Source organism: Giraffa tippelskirchi, chromosome Y (genome assembly GCF_054371585.1).
Source record: "Giraffa tippelskirchi isolate mGirTip1 chromosome Y, T2T-mGirTip1v1.2.pri, whole genome shotgun sequence".
NCBI classification, from domain to species: domain Eukaryota; kingdom Metazoa; phylum Chordata; class Mammalia; order Artiodactyla; family Giraffidae; genus Giraffa; species Giraffa tippelskirchi.
This window is the reverse complement of record NC_137290.1, coordinates 12283087-12308687: the sequence shown is the minus strand read 5'-3', so window position 1 is coordinate 12308687 and position 25601 is coordinate 12283087. Positions and strand designations below refer to the sequence as shown.

The following is a 25601-nucleotide window of genomic DNA, read 5'->3' as shown; positions in this document are numbered from 1 at the left end:
ACACCGTGTGCTTAGTGGGGCAGATCACATAGTATTTTGCTGTGTATATGTTCATTAATAAGTTAGTTTTTACATAATCTGTAAATATCACCTTTTTGTTGTAAAGAATCTTACTGTTTAATTTTCTTAAATAAATTTTATTTTTTGTAAACTGTATATTACATGTATATATATATATATATATATATATTCATTTTTCATGGAATAATGTGTGGCTTTTTTAATGAAATTACTTATTTTATAGGCATTTATTTTCTTAATGTTGGTATCATGAATTATTTTCCATTTTTCAATTGAATTGCACTTATTGGTCTAGAGAGCATGCTTTTTTTTTTCTTGTTTCATAGTTTTTGTTTTCTAAATCTTGTGTTTACTTTTTGGTGATGATGTATGTTTGAGTCCTCTTACAGTTTCAATATTTAGCAAAATAAAATTAATTTTTCAAAATAATGCAAAGGCTAGAAATTATCTTAAAAGTTAGTTTATTCATGACACATATTCTGAGGTTGCATAAGGTCTTAATTTTCTTTAACGTTGTTTAACAACTTTATTATATATAGTTTGAATAGATTAGCCCTGCCTTACATTTGCAGTGAGTTACGAAAGTCTTTGTAGCAAAACAATTATTATTGAAGAAAATGGCAGGGTGGTTGGCTGTTTTTTGAGACTAGAGGACTTAGGCTTTTCCATCCAAGGCATGAGTGCATGGCTTAATGGCTGCCCTGCCTTTGCTGAAGTGGATAATATCCATGAGAAGTGGGGGCTCACAATGGTAGCCAGTGCCTTCAGACTAGTGAGGCCTATCTGTCTCCAGCTTCCATTCCTAGACTTTGGTCTGCACATAACAGCACTGCCTGGACTTACTGGTTCCTGTGAAATAAAGGTAGAATTTAGATTCAAATCACCATCTCAGATTCTTCATTTACATTTTCAAGCTGGTATTCAGAGAAATAGCAGGACTTTAAATAGGTACATCAAAATAGGAAAATCAACTTTATCACCAAACGCATTAGTATTACAGGTGACACTACAAGTAAAAATCACTGGATAATGTGCCATAAAAATTTCATTTGTAAATTGACAATTTTTTAAAAAAGGTTTCTTATATGATGGACTCTTAGAAACAATGATTTTATAATTAAAAGTGCATAAATTAAATGAGATGCCAATTTGTTTGGAGAGCACCAAATCAGTTGTTAAGTTTGGGAAGAGAAGAATGACAGATGTGAGATAAGCCAGAGATTAGTCACAGTCTTTGAACAATTTTTATAGTTAAAGATGTTTTATTTTTCCCCACAGGTCAACAACTCAGTTTCTTAGTTTTATCATTTATGGATGATTTGGTTTATACAATTATAGATGGGAAAGATGTAGTTTCTGTGGAATTTTAAAGGAAAAAATCCCTGCTTACCACACTTGTGTCAGAGTCTTTGTCTTGAGTAATGAAGCATACAATAGAACTGCCTATATCAGGGTAAAGGTGGGCACAGCTTGAAGCACCTATCACCTGCATCTGTAATATTTCTGGGTTTTCATCTGTCTCTCCTAGAACAATTGGAAAGAAAATCTCAATGAAATAGTTTATCTTGAAACACCAGCTTTGGAGAGAAGACCACTATCTCTATCATCACTTTATTTCTAAGTTTTTATGCTAAGATGTTTTATCACTGTCATCATTAGCAACTTATTCCACAAATGTATATGTTTCAATCTTCTCACTCATTTTTCAAATGCCACTGTTGTTAATTAACAAGTACCATTTTACTTGTAAGTTTAGCAATTTCAACTTAAGTCTAGTTTCATTTTCTTAAAAAGAACAAATTAAAGGACACAAAAACATCTTCCTATGTTCTAAAGATACAAAACTGTTTAATTGCATATTTTCTCTATTTTGTTTATACAAACTGGCTGTACATAGAAAGATCTCCCTTGTATTATCTTTCATCTTTAAAATATTATGGATTCATCATAAAGCCATCGTTTTATGAAATAAAAATTAATTTCATATAAAATGATAGAAGTCTTAAAAGGAGGAATAATGGAGACAGTAGTGATTACAGTTCTTCCTTGAGGAGTGATATCTTTGCTCTCATGTTTACTGCAGCATTACTCACAATAACCAAGATAATTCAACAACTCTAATGTCTATATACAAATAAGTAAAAGCTGAGATATATATATATATATATGTATATATATGTATATATATATATATATATATATATATGCAATGGCAAGTATTCAGTCTTAAAAAAAGAAAATTTTCTTAATTATAATGGATGAACCTGGAGGACATTATGCTAACTGAAATAATCCAGTTACAGGAAGATAAATGCTCTATGATTCCACTTATAGAAGATATCTCATATACGTGACTGAACAACAAAAAGGTACCTCAAGTATTCAGATTCATATAAGTGGACAGCTGTCAGGGCCTGGATGCACAGAGAAATGGACTGTTGTTTGAAAGTCATAAAGTTTCTCTTAAGCAAGTTGATTAAGTGCTAGAGACCTGCAAAATCTCCTAAGGTACAAAAGTGTCCCTAAATTTAAGAATATTATATTATGCACCTAATTTTTTTATTAAGAAAGTAGTTCTCACATCAACTGTTCTTAACACATACACATACAAAATGGGGCACAAGGCACCTTTTGGAAATGATAGGTATGTGTATTAGCTTAAGTAAATGGTTTCACAGTTGTATTGCTGTTGTTTAGTCACTCAGTCATGTATGACTGTTTGTGACCTCATAGACTGTAGACTGCCTGGCTTGTCTGTCCCTGGGCTTCCTCAGGTAAGAATACTGGCCTGGGCTGCATTTCATCATCCAGGAGACCTTTCTGACCCAGGAATCAAACTATGCATTGTAGGTGGATTCCATACCAGTGTACACTTAGGAAGCTGCCTCATAGTTGCATGCATAATTCCAAATTCTTAAAATTGTTCAGATTAAATATACACAGTTTTTTATATGTTTGTTATATCTTAATAAAGTTATTAACTCTTAAAACCAGAGGGGTGGGATGGGGAGGGAGGTGGGAGGGGGTTTCTGGAAGGGGAACACATGTACACCCATGGCGGATTCATGTCAATGTATGGCAAAACCAATACAATATTGTAAAGTAAAATATATATATGTGTGTGTGTGTGTGTGTGTGTGTGTATTTTAAAAAAGAAAACATAAAGGTAATTCAATAAATAAAATAAAATAAAATAAAAAGAAATACTTCTTCCTTAAGTTTTTATCATCAAAAATATGGACCAGGAGTGGGATTTCTGGCTCATATAATAGCTTCATTTTTAGTTTTCTGAGGAACCTCCATGCTGACCTCCACAGTGACTGTGGCAATTTACAATACCAGCACAGTGTAGAGGGTTCTCTTTTCTTCACAGCATCTTCAGCATTTGTTATCTGGTGTTTTCTTGATGACAGTCATTCAAACATGTATTATTTAATTTTGGTTTTGATTTGCATGTCTCTGATGATTTTTGATGAAGAAGCAAAAGCAAAGAGACACAGCCATGTAGATACAGAGAACATAGAGTGGCTACCAGAGGACGATGAGCAGGGGGAGAAGGTAAGGGTTAAATGGAGATTTAAGCATATGGTGTTGCATGAAAACTAAATTTATGGTGTTGAGCAGTTGTAGTGTATACAAGGTAGAAATATAATGTTGTACAGTGGTCCAATATTCTTCACTGGACAATTCCATGGACAGAGGAGCCTGGTGGACTACAGTCCATGGGGTCACAAAGAGTCAAATGCAACTTAATGACTAAACAACCACCACCACTGTCTTATTTAAAATCAGTACCCTAACAAAGAAAATAAACACTAACCTGGCTTAAGAATTCGTGGCCCAGAGAGCCAGCATTCTGAGCTGTTCAGGTTCTTCAGATGACCCAAGGGTGCTAAAAGCTGAATGGGAGTCTGGACCTCTTGAAGGAGCAGCAATGCTAGATCGTTTCTTGCTGCCCCACTCACCAATCGAAATCTTTCATGCGGAAGAATGGTAGAGACCTTAACAACTCTCAGAGGTGCCCCAGGGTGCCTCAGGCCCAATATTACAGCTGTGTCTTCAGGATTCCTAGATGAATAGTTAGAGAAAATTAGAACAGACTCCCTTGGAAACTTGAGTCCTGTAAATCTACCACATTAGCTTTTATCATGTATTCCTTACCCCTGATACACCAAGTTCATACTTCGCATCAAGAAAAATAAAGCTGGGTTCACAGACAATATTATTACAGAAACATTAACTGACAGAGAAAACAATCGGCCAAACACAGAGACATGTTTGCTTAGCCTGATGCAAAGATGTTATGAAGCATAAGAGAGATGATTCAGGCATAAAATGAAGTGAATTTGTTCAAAGAAAGCTTCAACAAATGTGGAGATACTAGGTTATAGTATACTGGAAGATTCATGAGGCCAACTTACATATTCCTGACACAGTGGGCTGCAGTGAGTATCCAAGAGCTGCTAACAATGGAACCACTGCAAATTTGACTGCCACAACTGATGATCATGGCCTGCCAAGGCATGGCATATCTCAGAGAAATTCGTTCTGCCAACGCTGAGGAAAAACAGTAAAAATGAATTCAGCAGAATTTTCATCTATATCCCATCTATAAAATTTTCACGTCTCACAGCTCTGCTAAGCATATCTATTATTAAAATTGACTTGCAAACACACACTCAGCATTTTTGTGTACACGTTACCTCCCTGGAAATAATTCTCCCCTTATTATTGCCTTTTCAAATGTGTAATTTTTAATAGTCCAGGTTCAGTTTTCTCCAGATCTCTCACTGAGTTACAATATAAGAAAATCAACTAGAAAGCAATAAAAGACAATAATTTAATTTGAAAATGTTACAGAAATAAAAATTGTAGTTTAAGTGAGCTGGAGGGGTGAGCTGACTAAATTCAAAACTTAGTGACATGGCAAATAGACACACTAAATTGGAAATTTCAGCAAAATGCTTATATTTAAAAAATAGGAACTCAAAAAGTGGGAGTTGAAGCTAAGTATGTGTGTGTGTGTGTGTGTGTGTGAAATGGTGGAGATAAGCTACTTTCAAAAAGTAGTAAGGGCGTAAATGAAGATAAAATTTGATCCTTCACTGATGCATACTCTGAGATATCTGTGTGAAAAACATTGAAGAATTTGACTATAAAATGAGATGATCCCTATGTTTTAAAAGCATAATTCAGTGTGGATATGGCAATGTGAGCCAGGGCAAATGGCTTTAAGTAAAAATGTAAAATGTGGGAATCTTACTCAATCAAAATATATCTAATTTACTTTGATGAGTATAATTTGTTGCATAAGAGTTAAGGAAAGAAGAAATGATAATCATCAAAATATGCCATTGTTGGGTACGTAGTAAAAGAAAACGAAGTGAAGTTGCTCAGTCATGTCCAACTCTTTGTGACCCCATGGACTATAGCCTACCAGGCTCCTCTGTCCATGGGATTTTCCAGGCAAGGGACTAGAGTGGGTTGCCATTTCCTTCTCTAGGGGATCTTCCAGACCCAGGAATTGAACCCGGGTCTCCCACATTGCAGGCAGATGCTTTACCATCTAAGCCACCAGGGAAGCTGGGTACATAGTACCCTCCAGAAATACTTACATATTGTCAACAAAACCAACATATTTAACTTAAAATTTTAAAATTATTTTTGTAAAGCAATAAACAATAGTAAAAAACTTTATATTAGGCAAATAAGAAATTTGAGTTTCTGTGCTATCCCTGTTTCCACTTTGATCTTTAACAAATGATGAATCCAGTGTACTTCTCTAGGTTTCAGAATAATACATTAAGATGAACATAATGATAATGTCATGTATATCATATGGGTACATAAGAAAGTTAAATAATGTGTCAAGGATGAAATGCATTTGTAAGCCATAATGTAAATAATTCCTATCACTTCATTGGCATAAAAATTCATGCATTACCAGGAAAAAAAATATTCTCTACACCCTCCCTTTTCTACTTTCATTATCCTCTTCTCTTCCTTTCTTTCTACAACGTCACTCACTACAATTTTCCTGGGCCTTACTCTGAGGCTGTGGCAGAAAGATGAAATGTGGCCGTACAGAAGCAGGTATGGAGGTAAAAGCTGAGGCATTCATAGAGGTAGAGACTGAAAGGGAGATGGAAGCCGAGGTAGTCATGAGCCCTTGCTTGGACCAGGGTGCATGGCTGGGTCGTGTAACTCCCTGGATCCAGAAAAGGAAAGGGCTCACTTGGCTGAAGACGTAGGGCTTTGTGCAGTGTTCATCAAAATGAGTCAAGATTCCCACCTGCACCCATGTGTCTTTTTGTTGTAGATGACACACAAGAGGTGCCCCAAGGTCACCCTACAAGAAACAAGGAAAAAGAATATTTTAAAGGAGGTTAGGAAATAACTTCTTATATTGAAGGATATTCCTCTCTTTCTTCCTGCCTTTTATGCCCTCAACTCATCACCTTACAGCCAGCCTCCCCCATAGCTTTCTTGGCTTCCACACAGAAAGTAAATTCATTCAGTTTGGGCCAAAACTGGGCACATGTGATGACTTGCAGGATGCTCAGGTGCCTTTTTTGCAAAATTCCAGGACTTCCTAGTGGAAAACAGAGAATAGAGAGTTTAAGCATTAGCCTAGACTAGAAGGAGAAATGCGGCTAAAGAAAAAAAAAATCTACTATTACATATTACAAAATATTGCTCTTTCCAAATGTGTCATTGTCCTCCAATCTCAGTTTTCTGTATTACTCACCTCTCATGAGAGACCAACTGGGTAGCCAGCAGTCATATAGTTGTATATTTTTCTCTTCCTCTAGGTTCTCCTCCAGGCAGATAGGAAGAACCAGGGGTTGAAAATGTAATGGTTGCTTCAAGAAGATTAGACCAGGTCCCAAAGGTCCTCTGGAGCCTAGGTAGGGCATGGCACGATGAATGCCTACAGGTTGAGCTTGTGCAGGGTCTTGAAGATCAATAAGCCCCACCTGGACATGAGCCAGTGCTTCTGAGTTTTTTCTGGGAGGAAAATTAAGCAGGCATTTTATTGTTACATAATTCAATGTGAAAAAAAAGTGCTTAGAGATCATATGAATCAAATGAAATCTAGGTGAACACTAAATTACTAGTTTTATTCTCTTCTCTACTTGTTGCCAACATATAATATCTTATTAGGCACAATATGTTTGGACGCTTTCAATATTTTACATTCTACTACTTATAGTGTTTAACACTGAGTGATGCAGACTTGGAAAGTACCAGCTGAGCTACAAGGAAAGCCCAAGAATACTGGTATGGATAACCTATCCCTTCTCCAGTGGATCTTCCTGACCTAGGAATTGAACCAGGGTCTCCTGCATTGCCGGCGAAGGCAATGGCACCCCACTCCAGTACTCTTGTCTGGAAAATCCCATGAATGGAGGAGCCTGGTGGGCTGCAGTCCATGGGGTCGCTAAGCATCGGACACGACTAAGCGGCTTCACTTTCACTTTTCCCTTACATGCAATGGAGAAGGAAATGGCAACCCACTCCAATATTCTTGCCTGGAGAATACCAGGGACGGAGGAGCCTGGTGGGCTGCCGTCTATGGGGTCGCACAGAGTCAGACATGACTGAAGCGACTTAGCAGCAGCTCCTGCATTGCAGGCAGATTCTTTACCAACTGAGCTGTTAGGGAACCCCTGCAAAGTTAGGAGTTAAAATATCCCATATCATGTATACCAGATCCACTATCTATAACTAAAGAAGCATATCTAGCTTCTTTGAAGGAATATACCATTAATGAACTGAAAATCTTCATATTTTGTAATTATACTTTAACCTTTTGAAATGACTGATTCATACTCACATGAAATTTGCACATCTAGCTGTAGTGAGAATCCACTGTTCGTTCAGTATAGAACCAGCACAGAAATGGGAGAAAGAGAGTTGCACAGAAACCATCCAAGGGAATTCACCCACTTCGGCCTCCCAGCAGTTGGGACAGTGTGGAACTAGGCCGGGACGTAATCCACACTCTGTAGAAGGAATCCATAGGTGAGACAGGGTGAAGTTAATGGTACCACCCTTCTTTCCCTGAACGTGTTGACTTCCTACGTTTAGATTTTAGGAAAATGCCTGTAACTCTTCAATTTTTCAGGAATGCTTGGAAATATATGTACATTTTAACCCTATAATGTTAGATAGTATAACAGTTTGTCTACCATGAAAAACCCAAAGTATCTCTATTCATTTCCCAAGTGGAATAGTAAACTATTTCTAAGCACTAAAGCTCTTATACTACTGTTATCTGTGTAAAATTTAAATCTTAAACTATTACTGGCAAAATAAGATATTTTCTTAATTATGTGGATATATCTTAAGATTATATTATTTATTGCCCTTTTTTTCATGCAGATTATAATTTTAATTTGGTCCTGACAAGATTTGACATGATCTCTGGTCTATCCAGAAACTGGCTTTACGTTCCAAAAAAGACATAATCCCAAATACAGTAACTCAAATAAGCTGAACTTGCCTGTGATTTCATGAGAAATAACAGCTGTCTTGAAGAGCGACAAAGCCTGGAGACTCTCTTTCCAGACCACACCCAGGTGACACTCAGCAAGGGAAATATTGAGTTCAGAATACTTAAGAAGATCTTGTTCAGGCTGATTAGATTTGGTTCCAGATTGATATCCAGGCATCATAGATGGTTGCTTTGTTAAAAGAGTGGCTGGAGCAGTATGTAAGGATGAAAAAGCATGAGAAACAACGGCGTCTTCAGTAAATTTTGAAAAAGATGGTTCCTGGAGAGAACTATCAGAAGCAGCTAAGGGAAGAACGGGAGAGAATGCCACAAGAGGAAGAATTGAGCAAGAAGGAACAGTACAGGGTGAAGAAAATGTGCAAGAAGAAAATACTGAACAGGTAAGAGACAAAGAACATGAAGATGGGAAAAAACAAGGAACAGGAAAGGAAAAAGATGGAAAAAGAGGGTTGAGAGAACTAGATGGGATATGAGGGCTTCCTTTTGTTTTGGTAATTTGTAATTTATTGCCAAAGTTCAGGTAACCAACTCCTCTAGGAAGCCATGTGCTTGAAAGTGTAAGAAAGAGAATATTTGTGATCTCACTGGGTTGGAAAAAATTTGTTTGACCTTGGCTTTCTACTGAAGCTATTTCAGTTGACAAAGCTGCAAAATACTCATCTAGGGAAGGGACAGTTTCTATTGGTAAAAATGTTACATGGTTATACCAGGAATCAAAGTGACTAATTGTTCCATCTGGTTCAATTTCAGGAGAAACAAATGATGTGATTATATCAGCTTCATAAATGACGCCAGGCCTTATTTCTGTCTCAGGCTGGATCCACATTCTGACTCTTTCAGGCTTAGGAATAGCCAGGGATGCAACATTACCAGTTTTAGGGTGAGCCCCAGGATTGACTGCCTGGGTTTCTGGTTGGATCCAAGCTTTAGCTCTACTAACATCAGACTGCATCCAGAAACTCAATATTTGAGACTCAGAAGGAATCCCCAGTCTGACTTTTTTCATTTGAACATGAAACCGAGATTTGATTGTATTGGCTTCCACATTGATCCAGGGTCTGATTGCCTGTGTTTGAACATATGTCCAGGGTTGATTTACCACAGCTCTTTGCTGAGACCAGGGGTTAATTATACCAAATCCAGTCTGGGGCCAAGGATGGACTGACTGAAAGTCATATTGAATCCAGGATCTACTTGCATCAGTTTCAGTCTGTAACCAAGGTGTGACTATACCAACTTCAGATAATTTGGGAGGTTTAACTACCTGACTTCCAATCTGGGTCCAGATTGGAATTGTTTCTGTTTCAGCTTGGGTCCAGAATCTGATTGTATCCACTTCAGGCTGATTCCAAGTATTCATTGGATCAATTTGGGGCTGGAACCAATGCCTTACTGCTGAATCAGTCTCAGGTTGGGTTGAAGGGTAGATCTCTAAAGTTTCATATTGGGTCCATAGTGTGATTTTAGGAGATTCGATATGGAGCCAGGGTTGACATGTACCAGTTTCAGACTTGATCCAGGATCCAACAGAACTAGTTTCATATTGAGTCCAAGGACTGATTATATCAAATTCATTTGGGGCCCAGGAACATGTCATCTGAGATTCAAAGTGAAATGAGGTCCTAATTGAATTTTGACTCAGTGACCAAAATGTGACTGACTGAGATTCAGATGAGATCCATGAATTTCTTATATCAGTTTCATAATAGAGTCTGACTGTGTGGGTTTCAGCTCGGATCCAAGGCTGGGTCCAAATTCTGATTGAATCACTTTTAGGCTGAATCCAGGGGTAAACTGTTTGCAACTGTGTTTGGATCCAAGTAGCAACAATTTGAGATTGAGTTTGGGTCCCTTCTCTTACTGCATTAATTTGAGTTTGGAACCAAGATTTGATAGTATCAGCCTGGGTCAATAGTGTGATTGCATTAGTTTTAGATTGTGTCGAGGGTCTGACTAGTTCAGATTCAGCTTGGATCCAAGCTCTGACTACACTACTTCTCGCTTGAGTCCAAGAGTTGACTATACCGGCTCCAGTTTGGATCCATTTTCTTACCTCCTCAGTTTCAGAAAGGGGCCAGAACCTCACTGTGTCTCCCTCAGACTGGTTCCAAGGGTGGAATATACCAGTTTCAATCTGAAACCATGACATGACTATAGAAGTCTCATGTTGGGCCAAGGGCTTCACTCTACCCACTCCAAAATGTGTTGAGGTACTCATTCTTTGAGACTCTGATTGGGCCCAGGAATTTATTCTTTCTGAGGATACAAACCAAGTTCTGCTAATATCAGCTTCATTTTGGGGCCAGAGTCTAGCTGCTTGGGGCAAAGGTACTACCTGCGATATGAGTGTTCCAGATTCAGGAAGGGTCACTGTATTGGCATTATCAATTTCAGGATGTGTCCACAGAGGAGATTCCTGATTTTCAATTTGGTTCAAGGATCCAAAAGTATCAATTTGAGGATTTAGTGAAAACATGAGTGTACCAGTTTGAGGCAGATGCCACCTTTTCTTAGACTCAGTTTTAAGCATTGGCCAAAATTCGATTGTATCAATAATATTTTGTGTGAAAGAATGTAATGCTAGAGCCTGAGTAGACAACACCACTGTGGAAACCGCAGACTGTCTCCACGATGTTAATGCTGGAGATTCAGCAGATTTCCATGGTGTGATTATGGCTCCTAAAGATTCTATCAAAGTATTTATTGAAAACTGACACTGGGTCAATGGTGTGACTATGTAAGTGACCTTAGTCTCTGTCCAATATTTTGTTGTTGAATATTCAGCCTCAGTCCGCAGTATTGGCTCTGTCTGAATATTTAAAACTGGCTTTACTGTGTGAGTCCATGATGTAATTCTAAAACTTTCAGTAGATGTCCAAGGGTTTGCTGGTGCAGAGTCAGACTGAGCCCGTGGCGGGCCTCTGTAAAGCACATTCACTTTCCAGGTATTTGTAGCTTGATTTTCAGCCTGAGTCCATGGAGCGGCTGTGAGAAGCATAGCCTCTGTCCAGGTGTTTACAGCTGGACTTCCAGTGTGTGACCATGGTGCAGCTGTAAAAGGGGCATTCCATGTCCAGGTATTTACTGCTGGACTTTCAGCCTGAGTCCATGGTAGAGCTGAGAAAGGCACATTTTTTCTCCAGGTGTTTACAGATGGACTTTCATCCTGAGTCCATGGTGGGGCTGTGAAAGGCAAAGTCTCTCTCCAGGTGTTTACAGCTGGACTTTCAGCCTGAGTCGTTGATGGGGCTGTGATTTCAGCCTGAGTCGTTGATGGGGCTGTGAAAGGCAAAGTCTCTGTCCAGGTGTTTACAGCTAGACTCTCAGCCTGAGTCCATGGTGGAGCTGAGAAAGGCACAGCCTCTCCCTCGCTTTTTACAGCAGGATGTTCAGCCTGAGTCCATGGTGGCGCTGTGAAAGGCACAGTCTCTCTCCATGTATTTACAGCTGGATGTTCGTCCAGTTTCAAGGGTGGGGCTATTAAAGGCACATTCTCTCTCCAGGTATTTACAGATGAATTTTCAGCCTGAGTCCAAGGTGAGCCTGCTAAAGGTACAGTCTCCTTCCAGGTATTTAAAGTTGGACCTTTAGCCTGTGCCCATGGTGGGGCTGTGAAAGTCAACATCTCTCTCCAGCTATTTACATCTGGGCCTTTACCTTGAGTCCATGGTGGGACTGTGAAAGGCACAGTATCTGTCTGGGTATTTACATCTGGACCTTCAATGTGTGTCCATTGTCGGGCTGTGAAAGGCACAGTCTCTCTCCCAGTATGCACAGCTATACTTTCAACCTGAGTCCAAGGTGGACTGGTAAAAGTCACAGCTTCTCTCGAGGTATTTACATCTGTACTTTCAGCCTGTGTCCATGGTGTGGCTGTGAAAGGCACAGTCTCTCTCCAGGTATTTACATCTGGACTTTCAATCTGTGTCCTTGGTGGGGCTCTGAATGGGACAGTCTCTCCCCAGGTAATTACACTTGGACTTTCATCCTGAGTCCATAGTGAAGCTGTAAAAGGCACAGTCTCTCTCCAGGAATTTACAGCTGGCCATTCTATCCAAGTCCATGATGGGGCTGTGAAAGGCACAGTCTCTCTCCAGTTATTTACAGCTGGACCTTTACCTACAGTCCATATTGGGGCTGTGAAAGGCAGAGTCTCTCTCCAGCTATTTATAGCTGTACTTTCAGCCTGAGACCAAGGTGGGCCTGTGAAAGGCACAGCTTCTCTTGAGGTATTTACATCTGTACTTTCAGCCTGTGTCCATGGTGCGGCTGTGAAAGGAACAGTCTCTTTCCAAGTGTTTACAGCTGGACGTTCAGCCTGTGTCCATGGTGGGACTGTGAAAGACACAGTCTCTCTTAAAGTATTTACAGCTGTACTTTCAGACTGAGTCCAAGGTGGGCCCATTAAAAGCACAGTTACACTCCAGGTATTTACAGCTAGACCCTCAGCCTGTGTCCACAGTGTGTCTGTAAAAGTCAACATCTCTCTCCATTTGTTTACAGTTGGACCTTTATCTTGAGTCCATGGTGGAGCTGTGAAAGGCACCGTCTCTCTCCAAGTATGCACAGCTGTACTTTCAGCTTGAGACCAGTGTGAGCCTGTGAAAGGCACCGCTTCTCTCAAGGTATTTACATCTGTGCTTTCCTCCTGAGTCCATGTTGGGGCTGTGAAAGGCACAGTCTCTCTCCAGGTGTTTACAGGTGGATTTTCAGCCTGAGTCCAAGGTGGGCTTGTGAAAGGCACAATCTCCCTCCAGTTATGTAAAACTGGACCTTCAGCCTGTATCCATGGTGCAATTTTGAAAGACAAAGTCTCTCTTAAAGCATTTACAGCTGTACTTTCAGCCTGAGTCCAAGGTGGGCCTGTTAAAAGCACAGTCACCCTCCAGGTATTTACACCTGGACTCTTAGCCTGTGTCCTCGATGGGGCTGTGAAAGTCAACATCTTTCTCCAGTTGTTTACAGATGGACCTTTCAACCTGAAAGCTATACTTTCAACCTGAGACCAAGGTGGGCCTGTGAAAGGCACAGCTTCTCTTGAGGTATTTACATCTGTACTTTCAGCCTGTGTCCAAGGTGGTCCTGTTAAAGACACAGCCTCTCTCCAGATATTTACATCTGGACCCTTAGCCTGTGTCCACGATGGGGCTGTGAAGGTCAACATCTTTCTCCAGTTGTTCACAGATGGACCTTTAACTTGAGTCCATGGTGAAGCTGTGAAAGGCACAGTCTCTCTCCAGTTATTTACATCTGGACCTTCAGCCTGTGTCCATGGTGGGGCTGTGAAAGGCACAGTCTCTCTTAACGCATTTACAGCTCTACTTTCAGCCTGAGTCCAAGGTGGGCCTGTTAAAAGCACAGTCTCCCTCCAGGTATTCACAGCTGGACCTTCAGCCTGTGTCCATGGTGGGGCTGTGAAAGTCAACATCTCTCTCCATTTATTAACAGCTAGACCTTTATCTTGAGTCCACGATGGAGCTGTGAAAGGCACAGTCTCTCTCCAAGTCTGCAGAGCAGTACTTTCAGCCTGTGTCCAAAGTTGGCCAGTTAAAGGCACAGTTTCTCTCAAGGTTTTTACATCTGGACCTTCAGCCTGTGTCCATGGTGGGGCTGTGAAAGTCACAGTCTCTCCCCAGGTAAGTATAACTGGACTTTCAGCCTGAGTCCATGGTGAGACTGTGAAAGGAACAGTCTTTATCGAGGTATTTATAGCTGGATTTTCTCTCTGAGTCCATGGTGGGGCTGTGAAAGGCACATTCTCTCTCCAGGCATTTACAGCTAGACTTTCCATCTGAGTCCATGGTGGGTTTGCCAAAGGAACAGTCTCACTCCAGGTATTTACAGCTGGACTTTCCATCTGTGTCCATGGTTGGTCTGTTAAAAGTACAGTCTTTCTCCAGGTATTTACAGCTGAACTTTCAGCCTGTGTCCATGGTGGGTCTGTGAAAGGCACTTCCTTTCTCCAAGTATTTGTAGCTGGATTTTCTGTCTGAGTCGATGGTGGGAATGTGAAAGGAACAGTCTCTCTCCAGGTGTTTGCATCTGGACTTTCAATTTGTGTCCTTGGTAGGGCTCTGAATGGGACAGTCTCTCCCCAGGTAATTACACCTAGACTTTCATCCTGAGTCCATAGTGGGACTGTAAAAGGCACAGTCTCTCTCCAGTTATTTACAGCTGTGCCTTTATCTGGAGTCCATATTGGGGCTGTGAAAGGCACAGCCTGAGTCCAAGGTGGGCTTGTTAAAGGCACAGCTTCCCTCCAGGTATTTATAGACAAACTTTCAGCCTGTGTCCATGGTGGGCCTGTGAAAGGCACTTCCTGTCTCCAGATATTTATAGCTAGTCTTCCAGCCTGAGTCCATGGTGGGGTTGTGAAAGGCACATTCTCTCTCCACGTATTTACAGCTGAACTTTCAACCTGTGTCCATGTTGGGCCTGTAAAAAAGACAGTCTCTTTCCAGGTATTTATAGCTGGATTTATAGCCTGAGTCAATGCTGGTGTTGTTAACGACTCAGTCTCTCTCCATGTATTTGCAGTTGAACTTTCAGCCTTTGTCCATGATGGGGTTGTGAAAGATACAGTCCCTGTCAAATGAATTATGGAAAATTGAGTTTTAGTCCATTTTCTTCCCCCTACATGTATAGACTCTGGTCTGAAATTCACTTCATTTGGTTCAACTTGGGACACGGTTATGACTCTATAATTTTCTATATGTATCCCATATTTATTTGCTAAAGATTCTACTTGTGTTGATGGTGGAAATGGCTCAAAATTAGAATGTATCCAAGCATTTATCCTTGATGTTCCATATTTGGCCCAAAATGGGACTGTGTAAGCTAATCGTTGTGTCTGGTAATTTGCTACTGGAGATGCACCCAGAGCCCATTTTGTGACTGTATCTACTGTAGTCTTTGTCCAGGAATACAATGCTGAAGATTCATTTTGGGTCCACTGTGTGACTGAATTTGCTGCTGTCCACATCAATGGATGTACTGTTGAATATTTAGCCTGTGTCCATGGTATGACTATGGAAGATACAGGTTTTATCCAGTGATTTACCGATGGAGAGTCAACCTGACCCCATAATGTGACTGTAATCGTCTCAGGCTGTATTAATAGGTTTACACCTTGAGTTTTGGATTTTGTCAAAATATTTCTTGGTAGTGACTTAGACTGTGTCCAGGGATTTACTACTGGAAATTGAGCCTGAGTCCACAGATTTACAAATGGATATTTAGTCTGTATCTGCTTTGTGACTGAGTCAGCTGCAGGTCCTGTCCAGAGAATTCCTGCTAGAGATTCAGACTGAGTCCATGGTTCAGTGACACCTGCCTCAGGCAATTTCCCAAGTTTTACTTTTGAAAAACTGTACTTGGTTCCTGGTGTGACTATATCAGACACAGTCTCTATCTGGGCTTTAACTGCTGTAGAGAATCCTATGGTCGACGGTGTGAGTGTTTCAGAACCTGCCACTTTCCAGGCCTTTTCCTTTGGAGATTTAACCTGGATCCATGGTGTGACTGTATCAGCTTTAGGCCTTGACCAGGGATTTACCTCTGGCGTAAAAACCTGAGTAAACAGTGTGGTTACATCAGTTATATCTCGTGTGAAGTTATATACCAGGGGAAACTCATTTTGGATCCAATGTGTGACTGTTTCTGTCACAGACTGTGACCAAGGCTTTAGTAATGTAATTTTGGCCATGTTCAACAGGGTCATTGTATCAATTACAGACGCTGTTGAGGAAATTACTGCTGGTGTTGTATTCTGGATCAACAGTGAGACTACGTCATATTTAGATTTTGTCCAGGGATTTACTGCAGGAGATTTAGCCTTGATCCATGGTGTCATTTCACCAGCTACAGCTGTTGTTAAGGGACGTGTTGCAGGAGATTCAGCCTGGATCCATGGTTTGACTGATCTAGATAAAGCTATGTTTATTACTGGAGACTCAGCCTGGGTCCGTGATGTGAATGTGCTAGTTTCAAATTGTGTCCTGGAGTTTAATGCTGAATATCTAGAATGGGCCCATGCTGTAATTGGATTGACTTCAGACGGAGTCCATGGATTTACTGAAGCAAATTGAGCTTGGATCCATTGTGTGACTCTATCAGTTTCAAACTGAGACAAGGGATTTACTGCTACAGACATAGTCTGGATCGAGGCTGTGAGTGTATGAACTATGGACTGTGTCAAAAGATTGATGACAGAAGAATTTGCCTGGGTCCAGAGTGTACTGGTATCAGTTGCAATTGTTTCCCAGGGATTTACTGAAGGATATTCAATCTGATTCAGTGTTCTTACTGTATCTGCAACAGCCTCTGTCCAGGAATTTATGACTGGAGATTCAGCCTGAGTCCCGCGTATGATTGTGTCAGTTACAGGTTGTATCCAAGAATGTATTTCTTCAGATTCAGTCTGAGTCCACTGTGTGATTACATCAGTTTCATGCTGTGTCCAGGGATTTACTATAGGTGATTCTATTTGGTTCAATAGTGTGGCTGAACCAGATATGGACTGTCTCTGAGGCTTTACTACTGGGTATTTAGCCTGAGTCATCTGTGTGACTGTGGAAGCTATAGAATTTATCCAGGTATTTAGTGCTGGAAATTCAATTTGAGTCCGTGGTGTCATTGTAGAAACTGCAGCTTCTGTCCATGGATTTATTATTGAAGATTCAGTCTGATTCCACATTGTTACTATATCAACCAGAGGATCTGTCCAAGTCTCTACTGCAGGAAAGTCAGCCTGGGTAATTGATGTCACTATATCAGACATATTCTGAATCCACTGAAATTCTGTTGGAAGTTCAGTTTGAATCCACTGTATAACACGATCAGATGCAGGATCTATCCAGGGATTTATTGTTAGAGAATCAGTCTTGGTCCATAGTGTATCTACATCAGCTGCAAATTGTGTCCAGGGGTTTACTGCTAGAGATTCAGCCTGGGTCCATGGTATGACTGTGGAAGCTACACTCTCTGTCCAAGGATTCACTAAAGATTCAACCTGAGTCCATGATGATATTGTATCACTTTCAACTTCTGTCCAGGGATTTAGAGCTAAAAAATCAGCCTGAGTCCATGGTGGAGCTGCACCAGCTACAGCTTGTGTCCAAGTATTTATTTCTGGACTTTCTGACTGGGTCCAAACTGTGACTACATCAGTTTCATAAGGTACCCAGTTGTATATGTCTGGATTTATTTGATTGGTCCATGTTGAGATACTGTCAGTTTCAGACTGTCTCCAGGAATTCATGGCTAAAGATTCTGTTGAGGTCCATGCAGTGACCATATCCATTTCAGACTTTGTCCAGAAATGTAATAATGGGGAATCGGCCTGAGTATACAGTGTGACTACATTAACCACAGGTTGAGTCCATAAATTTACTACTGGAGATTCACTTTGGGTCCGTTGTGTGACTGTCCCAGCTGCACTATCTGTCCAGGGATTTACTGATGATGATTCAGCCTGAGACCAAGGTGTTGCATCAGTGACAGCTTTTGTCCAGGGAGTTATATCTAAAGGTTCACTGTGGGTCCATTGTGTAATAGTATGAGGTATAGACTGTGTCCAATAATTTATTATGAAGGAGTCAGTCTGTGCCCAAGGTGTAACTGTATCAGGGTCAAATGGCACCCAGGGATTTACTACTAGAGATTCAGCCTGGGTCCATGACTTGACTCTGTCAATTGTAGTTTTTGTCCAGGGATTTGTTTCTGAAAACTCACCTGGAGTCCACTGTGTGACTGTATCAGTCATAGGCTGAGTCCAGAGATTTACTACTATAGATTCAGTCTGAGTCCGTGGTGTTACTGTATTAGATACCAGATGTGTCAAGGGCTTTACTCCTGGAAATTTAGCCTTTGCCTGTGGTATGGTGGTATCAGGTATTTCTGTCCAGTGATATACTGCTGGAATTTTACTATTGGTTGACAATGACACTGTGTCAGTGTCAGATTGTATCCAGAGATTTACTTCTGGATATTCAGCCTGAGTCCAAAGCATGAATGCACCTGCTTCATTTTCTGCTCCAGGGTTGTTGATAGCAATATCTGACTGAATCCAGGGTCTCATTGTATCAGCTTCTGACTGAGTCCAAAATCTATCTTTATTGTTTTCATTCCATGGCTTGAGTGTTTTAGTATCATGTTGCGTCCAGGTTTTAACCTCATAAAATTGGTTCCAGGGCTTGACTATTTCCTTTTTGGATTGTATCCAGTTGTGGGATGTTTTGATTACTGGCTCTGTCCAAAATGTGACTGTTTCCATTTGAGTCCAGAACCATTTGACATTTTCAGCTTCAGTCTGGGTCCATGATCTGTCTATATTACCTTCAGATTGGGCCCAGGAATGGGCTGTTTCTATTTCTGTCTCAATCCAAGGTTTAAATGTATCAGTTTGAGTATTCCACGGAGGTCTGACAGGAACAGCTTCAGGTTCAAACCAAGAAATGATTGTTTGAGTTTCAGTTTGGGTCCAGGTTCTGATTATATCAGTTTGTGTTTGCAACCAAAATCTGATAGCATCAGCTTCAGGTCTTGTCCATGGTGTAGTTGTATTAACTTTAGACTCTGTTGTGAGTCTGAAAGGAGATTCCTCTGGCTTTGTCCGTTGTTGGATGGTGCCACCTTCAGACTGAATCCATGGTCTGACTGTGTCAACTTCAGGCTGAGCCCATATGTGGAGTGTTTTAAAGGCTGCCTGAGTGCTCAGTGTTATTTGGTCAGATTTTGTCAAGAACAAAGGTCTGGCAGTACCAATTTCAGGTTGGTCCCAGGGTCTGAGTGTTTCAATTTCATGGTGGGTCCAGGATATGACTGCATCTGCTTCTGACTGGATCCAAAGTTTATATTTACCTTCTTCAGTTTGAGTTCTGGGTCTGAGATTTTGGAGTTTAGGTTGAATCCAGTGTCTTCTTCCTTTAGTCTGTAACCATGGTTTGGTGGTATCAGCTTTCAGCAGATTCATAAGGCTTCCTGATTGGGTTTCTGACCAGGTCCAAGTTTGGACTACATCAGCTTCATGCTGAGTCCATGGTGTATCAACTTCAGAGTGAATTAAAGGATCAACTATACTAGTAACTGTATGAATCAAAAGCCAGGTTGTATCATCAGTCTGCTTCTGGGTTTTGACTGTAAAAGCACCATACTCGTTCAATGGATTCATTCTATCCATTTGACTTAAGGATGTGATTGTACTGGCCATATACTGGGCCACAGGCCTGTTAGTCTTGCTTGTGGATGAAGCCCAATTAAGGAGCATATTAACAGTTGAGGAAGTCCAAAATTGAGTTGACTTAGATTCAGGGAGAAGTCTGAGTTCTTCTGTCCTTTCTATAGGTCCTTGGGATTTAACTATATTTAGGACAGGCTGAAACCAGGGTTCTGATGTAGGAGTTACTGTCGGATATCGGGATCTCTCTTCATTTAGTATGGAATGAGTCCAGAATCCAATCTTATTAACAATTAAAGGGACCCATGGATTAATCTTATAAGCTACTGGTTGAATAACAGTATTAACTCTATCAGCAGCATGATATGTTTGAGTTCTAAAACTCTCCTCAGCAGGTTGAATCTGCATCACTATTCCTGTTTTATCAGGCATATTATGTGTCAAAGGTCCAACACCAGATATAATATGCAGCCAGGGTCTTCCTGGAAATTGACCTTGGGAAGGAATCATACCATACTGAACTTGAGACTGAACATTATTTATCTCAGAATGAACTTGGTATCCATCTACATCACTTGAAAACAGAATATGTGATCCATCAGCATTATCTAATGGTGGAGTATAAAACCCAATTATACCACCTAAAGATTCAACCCAGTATCTTAATGAATCTGTCATATTTCTATATTTATATTTCATTGCATCTCTCTGAGGAAGGTTCCAGGGTGTATATACATCTGGTGCTGGAGTGTTTCGAGGCTGATGAAGAACTGAAGGATTAGATGTATCAGTTACGGCAGTATTCCAGGACACAGCTGTATGAAAAGGATCCCATGATTTGACAAGAGGAGACGTCCAAGATTGTACCATTAGGAAATTGCTAGCTGAGGAGATCTGACTGCTTTGAGGGTATAACTGTGAACTTCCAGGAAAAGAGTCTCTATTATTTGAACCAAAAAATACAGGAGGATGATTCTGGCGCTGTCTGGTTAGTGGAAAAGTGCCAAATTTCCCCCTCCACGACTGTATAGAGAATCCATGGGAGGAAAAAAATGCAAAAGCACTTTTTGGGCTAAGCCTATCTTGATTACCATGTTCTACCCTAGAAGAAAAACTGCAGGGTAGAGAAAAAATAGGATCCAGTGACTTCTGGGATGCCTTGATAAGTCTTCTCATCCAAGGTAGGTAGGGGGCTGTCTTGATGACAAGAATTGGGTCATAGCAGGCCATTGAGGACTCACTGACCAGGCCTACGAGTTCCAAGTGGTTGCCAAAGACACAGAAAACAGGACTGCCCTGCTGTACCTGAATAAGGAAACAAAGATAACCCATATATATATATATACATGTGTGTGTATATATATGTATGTATATATATATATACATACACATATATACATGACAGATATATATAGTACACATATATAATAAATATAAGTACATAATATAGAAAATAATTATAAAATATAATTATATATTATATATGGTTAACATAATTTAGAAATGCATTAAAATATATAACATTCATATATTTTTGTACAACATATAAATTCCCACACAACATGATAAACAACAACAAATGGTATATGGTGCATACTCCAAAGAGGTCTACGAAATGACATAGGTAAACATAACACTTATTAAAAGAGAAAAGTCACACAGTAGGGGAAAATTTATGGAAAACTTCCAAATTCTAAAAAAGCAAGCTATGTATTCAACATCTTTGTTGCTCTATCACTTGTTATCCCTTTAGCTGAGTATGTCTAGGCAGATTATCTCTACTTATACTAGTCTGGTTCAAGCTATCATTTCTGTTTTCTTCTCACCCACCCTTATCCCAGCATTTGTTCTCATCCCCAAAAGCAAAATTAACTCAGTGTAAAATCCAAATGCTTTACGTTGTTGGTCCTTAATTTCAATATTATTTATTTTACCCTTTTGTTCATTTTTCTACAATCCGGGTATCATAACCTCCTGTTCTTCCCATAGTTTCAAAGATTATTTCTAGTAAGTTCTGTATTATTCAAATTTCTCCCTGAAAATATTCCACCCTTCTTTGTGATCTTGAGAAAAAAGTCTCTATTCATCTTTTACATAATCATGATGCATGTTTACATATATGCATATGATTATGTGATCCTCATAAACACTACATCTATGTATTGCAGTGGATGGATGAAGCACAAACTGGAATCAAGATTGCCAGGAGAAGTATCAATAACTTCAGATATGCAGATGACATAGCCATTTCAGCAGAAAGCAAAGAAGAACTAAAGAGCCTCTTGATGAATGTAAAAGAGGAGAGTGATAAAGTTGACTTAAAATTCAGCATTCAGAAAAATAAGATCATGGCATCCAGTCCCATCATTTCATGGCAAATAGATGGGGAAACAATGGAAAAAGGACAGACTTTATTTGGGGGGAGGGGGCTCCGAAATCACTGCATGTGGTAACTGCAGCCATGAAATTAAAAGATGCTTGATCCTTGGAATAAAGCTATGACCACCCTAGACGACATATTAAAAAGCAGAGACATTACTTGAGACATTTCTGGGTAGCCTTCCACTTCTCCAGGGGATTTTCCCAACCCAGAGGCCAAACCCAGGTCTCTCGCATTGCAGGTGGATTCTTTACCAGCTGAGCCTCAAGTGAAGCCCAAGAATACGGGAGTGGGTAGCCTAACCCTTCTCCAGTGGACCTTCCCGACACAGGAATTGAACCAGTGTCTCCTGCATTGCAGGCATATTCTTTACCAACCGAGCTGTTAGGGAAGCCCCATGTAAACAGTGAAGACTTTATTTTGCGGTGTTCCAAATTCCTGCAGATGGTGACTGCAGCCATGAAATTAAAGACGCTTGCTCCTTGGAAGGAAATCTATGACAAACCTACACACCACATTAAAAGCAGAGACATTACTTTGCTGACAAAGTAGTCTAGTCAAAGCTATGGTTTCTCCAGTAGTCATGTATGGATGTGAGAGTTGGACCACAAAGAAAGATAAGTGCTGAAGAACTGATGCTTTTAAACTGCGGTTTTGCAGAAGACTCTTGAGAGTCCCTTGGACTGCAAAGAGATCCCACCATTCAATCCTAAAGGAAATCAGTCCTGAATATGCATTGGAAGGACCAATGCTGAAGCTGAAACTCCAATACTTTGGCCACCTGATGCAAAGAACTGACTCATTGGAAAAGACTCTGATGCTGGGAAGGGTTGAAGGCAGGAGGAGAAGGGGACAATAGAGGATGAGATGGTTTGATGGCATCACCAACTCGATGGATATGAGTTTGAGTAAGCTTTGGGAGTTGGAGATGGGCAGGGAGGCCTGGCGTGCTGCAGTGCATGGGATTGCAAAGAGTTGGACACCACTGAGCGGCTGAACTGAACTGATTGCTGTGGAAATAGAGAGCCTTTTATTCTTTTCTTTTTTATTATTTAACATGATATCTACCCTCTTAAATATTTATACTGTATATTTGTTTGTCTGTATATAGCATATTATACAGCAGATCTGCAGAATTTACTTATCTTGCATAAAGGAAGATTTATATCTATTTCATAGAATTTTAATACATTATATAGCCCCCCAAAAGTAAATGCCTTTATACAGAAAGTACCCAGCAGTCTTCTTCTGGCTGACTCCAGATGCATAAATTGTTACTTTTAGTCAGGTGAATGTTTTGATGGCGGCAGAATGAGAGGTCCAGCAGCTTAACTGACAATTTCTTGATATTGCTTTCAAAGTTACCATGATCTGAAGGGACAGATGTGGGAAGGATTGTGAGTAGAGGCTATTACGTCTCTTAACATTTTATAGAATAGCTTCCTAGTATTTTTATGTACATATTTCCATTTTTAATTACACAAAATTCCAGAAATATTCTGATATCTTTTCCTGCATGTAATTTCATACACACTTATACACTCTTGGATTTTTTAACTGCTCCCAAATCCTTTGTAAATAGAATGGAGAATAATTGTATCCCATGATTTTGTTACTTTACTTCCTTAAGGACTCCACTCCCCACCCTGTAAAGTGCACTAACGTGTATTTAATTATTAAGAGTTTTTTAAACTTTCCATTTGTTTTCTCATTAATTTGCTTTGTTTTTAATATCAATTTTTGAACTACATTTATGGTACAGCACAACATAACATTTGTGGCTTACTCTGATATTGGTACACCCTGCAGTGTCTGTATTGGCAGTTATAACAGGCCTTCCAGAAGATGTTATAAGTGTGAGAAAGTGGTATTTCTTTCTTCCTGATAGGATATTGAAGGAGTACCACCCCTACATCTGCTTTGACTGGATCTTTTCCAGTTTCTGGATCAAAACTAGGGAGTAGGCATATTTTGTGGCCTCGTAAGACATCTTCTTGGTCAAAGACTCCCGAAATGTCAGAGTTTAACTGTCTCCTAAGGGAATAGGAAAATAAACAACATAATAAAATCAGAGTAAGAAAAATATTTCATTAAACTTCCGTTTAAGCCAAGATGTCTGCCAGTATAAGATCTTTTACTTACAATTCAACAAATCTCTACTTTTTGTCACTGTAAACTGAATTTCTGCCTTACACATTGAATAGTATTTGAGTTTTAGAGCTTCAAATTTCATTTTTAATATATTTTTCAACTAAGATAAAAGTTCGTTTAATGCACAAGATCCAAAGCAAGTACAGCTAACTACAAATGAAGCTAATATGCAAACTAAACGTAACTATGATCATTTTCTCATCCCTTTTAAAATATACTTACAGTTTAGTCAGACAGCTGGCCGTGGAGAGGATCCACCAACGACTCAGGATAATGCCCTGGCAGGTCTCAGCCATGGACACTAGCCATGGGATGTTGTTGGACGCTGACAATGGGGCAATTGTTGGGGTCAATGAGGTTAACCACTGCTTTTGAGAATTGGGTACTGAAAGGGCCAGATAGGGAAGGGAAGAGGTAAATATAACATGAAAAACAGTATCTTGTTAAATGATTAATGAGATTTCTCATTCTAAAATTTTGTTTGATGAAGATGGAAAAGGAGAGAATACAGAAAACTATGACAAGGGATAAAAGTGGGGAAAATGTATCATTAAGCTGAAGAGAAGCACGGATAAGAAACAGGAAATGAGATAAAAGTAACAAGGAGAAAAACAGATGATGTTTCAAGAGAATTTAAGGAAAATCAAAAGTATCTTACACAGCACTAAGACAAATGAGGTGAGATATTCTATGTATCTATAACTTACCACCATAGCAGTGGAAAAACAGCCCCCAAAACTGACAGAGGCAAAGTGGACCTTTCATCTTAGTTCACGTAGATGTGAACACAAGAATAAGGCTCTAGTAGAGTAGCTCTCAAGGTTGAGACTGAGATTATAGAGTATAGAATGTCTGACATCATAATAAGCACTTGTTACATAGACACATCCATTCTATCATGACTAACCAACTAGAAATGTTATAAATAAAATTACTTAACTGAGTTACATATCTAAAAATAAAAATTTTATCTACTTCAATATTAACTTCCATTTTTGGAATGTTACAATCAATATCCCAGTTCCACATCTTGTAAAACATAATGATATATTTGGCATTAGTAGTTAAGTTAGTGTTAGTCACTCAGTCATGTCTGACTGTTTGCAACCCCATTGGCTATAGCCCACCAGGCTCCTCTGTTCATAAGGATTCTCCAAGCAAGAATACTGAAGTAGGTTGTTATTCCTTTCTCCAAGGGATGATTTCAGCTCATGGATTGAAGCTGGGTCTCCTGCAATGCTGGAAGATTTTTTACTGTCTGAGCCACCGGAGAAGTCCACTTGAAATTACCATATGGATTTATTAACCTACTATATACTGCTTACTAATTAAAAGAATTAGATCAACCTACATGA

The 25601-nt window shown here is 39.8% G+C and overlaps 1 protein-coding gene across 3 annotated transcripts; it reads right to left on the bottom strand.

Annotated features, from left to right (window-relative positions):
* Positions 1 to 465: 465 nt before the first annotated feature.
* Positions 466 to 25084, bottom strand: LOC145537794 (serine protease 53-like). 3 transcript variants are annotated; one of them, XM_081568638.1, is made up of 12 exons: positions 13598 to 13967; positions 12257 to 13312; positions 11868 to 12148; positions 8528 to 11771; positions 7859 to 8027; positions 6770 to 7029; positions 6480 to 6613; positions 6070 to 6370; positions 4443 to 4578; positions 3842 to 4089; positions 1412 to 1545; positions 466 to 870 (listed from the first exon to the last, which is right to left on the bottom strand). In XM_081568638.1, exons 1-12 carry the CDS (start codon positions 13965 to 13967, stop codon positions 598 to 600), a joined length of 6606 nt encoding a protein of 2201 aa, XP_081424764.1. In that variant the 3' UTR covers positions 466 to 597. The 3 variants fall into 3 exon arrangements, with proteins under 3 accessions (XP_081424764.1, XP_081424767.1, XP_081424766.1); XM_081568641.1 differs by lacking the exons at positions 11868 to 12148; positions 12257 to 13312; positions 13598 to 13967 and adding an exon at positions 24954 to 25076 and having other exon boundaries at positions 6070 to 6229; positions 6314 to 6370; positions 8528 to 8725; XM_081568640.1 differs by lacking the exons at positions 11868 to 12148; positions 12257 to 13312; positions 13598 to 13967 and adding an exon at positions 24954 to 25084 and having other exon boundaries at positions 8528 to 8725.
* Between the last annotated feature and the right edge of the window lie 517 nt (positions 25085 to 25601).